Below are 7433 nucleotides of genomic sequence, written 5' to 3'. Positions count from 1 at the left end.
CTGGCCTCACCTAAGTAATTACGCATCAGAGGCGGTGGGTTTGCTGTAGGTTATTGTAAGAACTTAACTCAGGGCGCTGCAGTAATTATCACGCCATTACAGAGGTGCTTTCTATTGCGCCTCGTTCAAATCTCTGCCGGCTCCATATTTAAGACTTTTTACCATTGCGCTCGGTCTGCCTTGAGCAAGAGAAGATGTGAGCGTTTCAATTTGACAGAGACATAGGATTAAACCAGCTGCGCTCTCAAATGGAAATGGGGCCTACACGCGTTCACGCCTTGTATTAATTATGGACTCATTTGCATTTACCCTCTTATACGTGGTTTAATTAAAAAGAAGCAAAATAAACAAGCTTTAAACAACAGTGTGACTAGTTCAAATGAGAAAACAGCCTCGTGAATATCAAACCAGAGTGAGCCGTGAACAAGGTGGGTGTGTATTGGTGCAAAAACAAAAATAAAATGTGGTTAATAATTGGGACTTAACAGATCTTTATTGGATGAACATGTATGTAAAAGTGGTCTTGTTAATGTTACATTCAACATCTCACTGCCATTTTGGGATTAGAAATCCTTTTCCCCTCAAAAATGCTTTGACTCCAATATCAAGCCAAGTGCTGTGTTCAAAACATGTCAGATAGCAGGACATGGCCGGAGGGGAGGCCTACAGGAACATGAAGTGACCTACACTTTCAATTAAAGGTGAATCCCAAATCAAAACATACAATGATTTGGTTTCAGTATTTCAGACATTTCAATTTGTTAATAAAACAGTATATAAAAGTGGAACTTGACGGCCAATTGGTTCTCTTTGGAATAATCAGACAGATTTACATACAATGTTATTTTTTACTTTTTTTTTTCTCCCAAAGTGGTAATAAGCAATTTCAAATTTGGAAACACCAACTAAGCATGGTCATTGTAACTGACCCAAATACATATTTACATATTCCAGCTGCACGAAGTAGCTGACTAAAATCTCTGTCATTCTAAAATAACAAATTTGAGAAATAAAAACTATACAGGATTTGATGGGACTGGAGGTAAAGAGGGGGCACTGCACAGTTCCTGTGGGTGCAGCAGAGGAAATATTCCACCTGTCCCAGGAGCGTTTGGTCTGGACTAAAGTTTGGTTTTTCAGGCTCATTCTTCAATCCCTCAGATTTAAGCGACTTCATTGTACTAACAGAACAGGGGTGAAATCAAAAGTCTGACTGCGGAGCATTCCTGCCGTCTGCAGGTCATGGTCCAGGGCTCTTTGTATTTAAAAACAAGTCCGTATGCTGCTGGGGAAACGGCTAACAACAGTGAGAAAAAGCCCATCATAAGACTTGGAACCTCCAGGAGGCCTGGTCCTTGTAGTCCAAGCAGTCTGTGGCATTAAAGTTGAGCTTCCACGAGGAGGCCGCGCTCTGCTCTTTGTAATCCAGGCAGTCAGAGGAGTTGAAGGCCAGCCCCGAGCCCCCGTAGGCCTGGTGGTGGTGGTGATGGTGCCCTGAAGACTGGCTGATGTGGTGATGGGGGTGTCCCGACATGGACGAGGCTGTCATGGGGCTGAGCTGGTGCGGGTGGTGATGCGAGTGCATGGGGGCCAGGTACGAGCTGCAGTCCACGCTGCTGAAGTAGGAGCTGGAGGGGGGGTAGCCCTGGCCATAGCCCGGCGTCTGGTTGTAGGACATGGGGTACGAGGTGGCAGCGGTGGCAGATCCTGACATGGAGCGCTGCATGCAGGAGGCGTTGGAGGGAGGTCCCGGCTCAGGCAGGGGGGCCACAGCTGGGGCAGGGGCGTTTCCTGGGGAGATGGCGGGGCTCCAGATGGAGGACACAGTGCTGATGGAGGTGGAGGTGCTCAGGGCTGGCCCGCTGTGGTTTGTGGAGGACGAGGAGGAGGAGCCAGTGCTGGACACTGCTGGAGGAGTGAACTGACCGCTGCTCTCTGAACCTGTGCTCTCTCGGGCCGGGGAGGACTTCTTCTTCGGAGGCCTGGCTTTGGCGCTGCTGCCGCTCTGCTGCTGCTGCCGACACTTGGCCCTCCGGTTTTTGAACCACACCTGCAAACAGAAAACAGTTAGCACCTATACACGGCACACAGCGCAGCTATAAGAGGCACTGCGGGGCCATGCTGGGAGTACATCATGGAGGAAAATTGAGGGTTATTAGCTATCAAGGTTCATTTCCACCCTGGTCCCTTGGCTTGGACCATCCAGGAGTCTAATTTCATACCAGGACGACAGTAAGATAACAGGCTATTGGGTTGCACCACACAGTAGGGTAACTCTAGAGCGTAGAGAGGGTAGGATCATGAGCATTTTGTTTCACACACACATTCTGAAAATAACTCTAATCGTGTGACCGAGGCCTTCCCTGAATTTAAATGTTTTAAACACCTGCATTTGTCCAACTGGTGTTTGAGGAGCATTTATGGGACAAGGCCTGCCATCGCATGCCTGTATCCTGTTACAGTACACTCTTTTTAAAAGTATTTAAATGGGCAGGATTCTGTTCATTTTGTGAATAACTGCGTGGTTCTAAGTGGGGATATTTCACTGAACAAAAACCCATGTGGTCTGAAAGTATTAGGCGGAACCTTTGCTCACTCACAAATTATGCAAATATCTGGAACTAATGCTTACGGTCCCATACGTCCTACATCATGGAGAATGCAATTTTAATCACATTTGTCAGATGGCCAATCACTTCTATTAGTTTTTTTTTAAATTGGGGAAATTGATTTAAATAGATTCAAGATGAAGGAATAAATAAATGTGTGCAAATTATGATGTAAACCAATCACTTAAATTGACTAATATGAACAATTGAATAATTTTACAGCATTTTCTACTATTTTTCAACTATATTTTTTGGTCAAATAAGCCAAACATTTAGGCCATGTTAGATAAAAGACCATAGAGTGCGTTGAAATAGCGAGTGAATGTTTAAGTGTTACTAAAATGATTTAAACTTTTTGTTTTACCTGGACTCTTGATTCGGGCAGGTTGATCTTCAGTGCCACCTCTTCCCTCATGAAAATATCCGGGTAGCGGGTTTTCCCGAACAGCGACTCCAGGATGTCGAGCTGGGAGCGGGTGAAAGTTGTGCGCTCTCGCCGCTGCTTTCTGGGCGTCGCTGCAACAAAAGACAAATACAAAACCTAAATAACCTGCTTTGCAATGCTTAGTCTGAAATATAAACGAGGGTCGGAATTTTAACTTGCTAAAATACCAAAACATATCGGCCACAATTGATTAAATGCATGAAGTTACACAGCGCTTTTCTCACTGGGTAAAAAGTTCCAACAGAAACAAAGCCTCGTCCGTAAAACCTTTGACAACTTAAACTTCACTAAGTAACAGAAGCACAATTTCAAATAAGAATTAACCTACTAAAATATGTAGAAAAATCCTAAATAAAGTTATATTTGTGTGTGTGTGTATAAGCGCCAGGCCAGAGTATTAGAGCGTTTCTTTCATCGCACTTAAAACACACATTACATTGTGCATGATTAAAGCCAATTCATTCAAATAAATCGCGTTAAATCACGTTCCCAGTGTAAACACCATCACCGATTTTTTAAAATCATATTTACGGTGAATGAATGTGTTTAGTTCGTAAAGTTTGAACCTTCTTCTTTCCCCTTCTAACCGTGCCAGCGCCGCGCCCTCCACCAGCCCCACGCCGTACCTGGATACCCCACAGACGGGTGCAGCAGGTCCATGGCCGCGCCGCTCAGCCCCAGGCCGTTGACGCCGTAGGGAGGCTGTTTGAGGTAGGACATCATGCTACAGGCGGTCACTGCGCCACCCAGCTCCAGCTCAGGCCAGTGGTGCGCTTTCCCCCGATGCTGCAGCTTGACGGGACAAGAGGCTGATCCAAAGACTGCACAGAGCAAAAAGGCATTTATTAAAGACAAATATAAAGTCATAGCGGGTTACAAATCTACTGCAATGACGGGTTTGATACACGCATTATAGATAAACTGCTTTAATTTATCTGCACCGGCCAAAATCTTGTATTCCATAAATAATTGACTTTGACTTGAATCTTTATTTTTAGTGGCAGTGGCGATGCAAAGTCCATTAATTGTTGCAGGATAAAGCTCTAAATTAACAGCAGGGAGCCACATAATTCCCCGAAGGAATATTGGATTTTTGGTGAGGGATAACTGGGGTCAAACTGCTCCATTATACACATCAGCCCAGACACGCGTTTTGTTGGATACTTTTATAGATTCATGTGAAAATAGAAGCGCACACTTCCAACTCCACAGCCCTGTCGAGTTATTACCACCTCGCACCAGTGTGTTCATGCATATTTTAGTAGAAATCATAATAACCTTTCTATTAATGCGCACATCCGGGCATCTCAATAACTCTAAAAAGAAATAACTAGAATAAATTACAGTAAGAATTAGAGATGAATTATAAAACGTTCTGCTCGTCAGTTTGGATCATACACAAATCTTGGTGTGTGAAAAAAATACTACTGCTTTTTCCCCAGAATATTTCAGTTTTTGTTTTTTTAAATACATTGTGCATTTAAGAGAACAAGCAAAGTCTAAGGTTGTAAATAAAAAAAAAAACTTTCCAAAACACCATTTACGCACGATCAGAAATCATTGTTCTCCATTTAATTATTTGTGTGCGTGTGCATTGCTTTTAGTTTGTCTTCTTGTGGAAGTTTAAAGTGGAAGTTTTCTTTACAATGTGTTTATTTTAGTCGAATGGACAATTAATCAATGGCACACATGATATGCTTATCCATTAGTGCTGGCAACACACCGACCAAAACAATGAAGTTTCCGCGCTGCAGCCTCAGGAGGAGTTGCAAATTAAACTAAATGTAACCAAGTAAATACAGATGTTAAACAAAAAACTACGGGTACTGTTTAAATATTATGAATGACATTAGTGACCATGATGGGTTCGATTGTCTTCCAAATGAGCCGCTGATGGAGCTTGTGTGTGTATTGCAGCGGAGCCCGGGCCCAGCGAGGCCCCGGGCGAAAAGGCCAGATCCCGGTGCAAATGAACTCAATTAGAATTTAGATTAGACCTCCGGGGAGACGCGTTTCACGAGGGCTCTTATCAGCAAAAGAAATTAACAAAAAACAAAAACAGGCCTCTTCAATTATCTGCTAAGTGCCGCCGATGTTTTAATGGACAGTTGCAGCGAAAACAAGTGGAATAGAAATATGAAATTATCTAGTTGACATAATTTAACCCGAAGACAAGTGGCGCATTAATTGATTCTTCAAATATTCAGCAGCAGCGCGCGGTGACGGGGAATTGAAAGCAAAGCACGCCGTCTACTCGAGTTAAATACACCAACAATTCTAACACGGAAAAAAAGTGCAATTTTGCGTGTAGTTAATGATTTAGGTCGCAGGTCAATTTGGACCAAAAGCGGAGCGGGCCCGGCCTAAGCTCGACTCACCTGCAGGTTCCCGTCCTCTCCAAAGCTCCCGAGCGGCTGCGAAATTATCCAGCAGGAGGAAGTCTGCAGGGCACGAGGTGGAGCAGCTGCAGACTCGCTCAAAAACTACGGTGTACGGCGAACAGCATCACGGGAGAAAGCGTGCGTCCTCGGTGCGTTTTTCCCCAGCCAAATAAATCAAAGTCATTGGGTTTGGAGCGGCATGTCGCGGGCTGTCAGAGTGTTGGAGAGATCTTCGAAATGCAGGCGGAAGGAGATTGATCGCCCTCTCTCCGCCCTGAGCCTCTATGAGCGGAGGACACCTGCGGAACTAGTTTGTTTCAGCCAATCAGCGCTCGCCTTTCCGCTGACGGACGGTTCGCGCGGCCAGTCACGGGGCAGAGCTTGTGACATGTGCCCGTGCGCCGTCCCACTCCCCGTGGCCCCCCCGCCTCTTGGTCCCGTTGCTGTTTTAAAAAGATAGAAATGTTTTTTACCGAGGCCAAACAGAGGACAAAGTGGGAGAAAGTAAACCGCGTTGGGAAATAGATTTTTCCTCCCTTATGTACATCTTTAATAAGTAGTCTAGTGTGACCTTTTACATTTAATCTATTTGTTTTATTTTATTTTGTAGGCTTTTCTCCAAATGTGTTTTAGGAGATCAACAGACTTGCTTAAACATCTATAAATCAACAAATAAGCGTCTAACTTTTGTGGCCTTTTTTATTGCCTTCGTTATTTCAAAAATGGCTATGGAGCACAGGAGCTGCTTTTTATTTTCTAATGTTTTTTTCTTTTTTTTTTCTTAATAAAGTAGATGTGATCAAATGTTTTGTAGAGCCCTATTTTTTAAATGTGATATTGCGTTCAAAGAGCATGCGTTAAATGGAAAGATGCAATTTAAAGTTGTGCATTTGGAGCTATTTTTTTTTATATTGTCAAACAGCCGCCCTTTCTCTCCACGCGCAAACACACAGCGCCCTCATGAATATTAATAAGATCCCGGCCTAATCCCCATTTAGATTTACATTTGAGGATGGTTGACGTAAAGTTTAATAAGAAGAGGCCTCTGAGATGAAGAAGAAGGAGGAAGAGGGGAGGAAACACAAAGCGCCGCGGTCACTGCATCAGACTTTGCTGTAATGTTCCAGCGCCTTTAGTCGATGGTGCTTTAAATAAACAGGTTTCCCACAGTCTTTATAGAAGTGGGGTAAACCGGCTATGTTTCTTTGTGGATTTGTATGAAACTCTAAAGCTCTAAATTAGGCCCGGATGGAAACAAACCTAATGCACAAAGACGTGAGAAGAGAAAAAAAACACATTACATTCATAAAAACAGCCTGTAAATCAAGGTCAGTGGGCTAAGTGGTGAGATGTGGCATGCGTAAAGTTCAAAAGTCTTTAATTCCAGCATAAAGGTCCGAGCAGAGAGGGCCCTCGGAGGGTCTGGCCCAAATACCAGCACCTCCTCTCCCCGCATCCTCACGGGCCAAGTTAAATTATGCAAAAAGGCCATTCAACAAATATGCTCCTGCCAACACAAAGACCCGCGTTTATTGTGACATTTCCCCCCACATTTGTTGTTTTATTCCCTCCTTTCCCTCGATGCGAGATAAACCCTTGAACAAGTATCAAGTTATCACCGACCTTTTGTAATAAGAGTATTTTGTCTAATCCCAAATTGCAGTTGAATTTTCTTAATGCTGAGCTGGTAAAGCCTGGGATTAGGCGGCGAGTCGAGCAGAGGAGAGGAGGGGGAAAAGTTTGGTCCCTTCAGCCGGCGGGATTGGAAGTGGGGACGTTGTCGGTGCTTATTAAAGGCATAAAACACAGAGATGGACGAGCCGCGGCGGCGCTGGACGCACAAAGCGGGCCGCGGTGGATCCCTCAGGTGGAGCCGCGGCGGAGGCAAGAGGCCGGGCACCTGTGAGCTCCGGCCAAAGACATCAAAGCGGCGCAGATATAATCCATTCTAACTGAAGGACTCTCAGCTGCGCACCGCACCGAGCCGCGGCGGCTTTT

The 7433-nt window shown here is 44.6% G+C and overlaps 1 protein-coding gene across 1 annotated transcript; it reads right to left on the bottom strand.

The window, feature by feature from the left end:
- Positions 1 to 474: 474 nt before the first annotated feature.
- On the bottom strand, positions 475 to 5711 carry otx1 (orthodenticle homeobox 1). The gene is made up of 4 exons (XM_072436919.1): positions 5433 to 5711; positions 3681 to 3875; positions 2974 to 3125; positions 475 to 2050 (listed from the first exon to the last, which is right to left on the bottom strand). Exons 2-4 carry the CDS (start codon positions 3775 to 3777, stop codon positions 1322 to 1324), a joined length of 978 nt encoding a protein of 325 aa, XP_072293020.1. The 5' UTR covers positions 3778 to 3875; positions 5433 to 5711; the 3' UTR covers positions 475 to 1321.
- Between the last annotated feature and the right edge of the window lie 1722 nt (positions 5712 to 7433).

Source organism: Eucyclogobius newberryi, unplaced genomic scaffold (genome assembly GCF_026437365.1).
Source record: "Eucyclogobius newberryi isolate DKJ021-1_F unplaced genomic scaffold, fEucNew1.0.hap1 SCAF_8, whole genome shotgun sequence".
NCBI classification, from domain to species: domain Eukaryota; kingdom Metazoa; phylum Chordata; class Actinopteri; order Gobiiformes; family Gobiidae; genus Eucyclogobius; species Eucyclogobius newberryi.
Note: the sequence above shows the minus strand (reverse complement) of the source record. Positions and strands in the feature narration are given on the sequence as shown.

Coding starts and splice junctions, on each gene's coding strand:
- otx1 (XM_072436919.1), bottom strand. CDS start 3,777: ATGATGTCCTACCTCAAACAGCCTCCCTACGGCGTCAACGGCCTGGGG. Junction 3,126..3,680: donor CCCGTCTGTGGGGTATCCAG/GTACGGCGTGGG, acceptor CTTTTGTTGCAG/CGACGCCCAGAAAGCAGCGG. Junction 2,051..2,973: donor TGCCCGAATCAAGAGTCCAG/GTAAAACAAAAA, acceptor TTCTGTTTGCAG/GTGTGGTTCAAAAACCGGAG.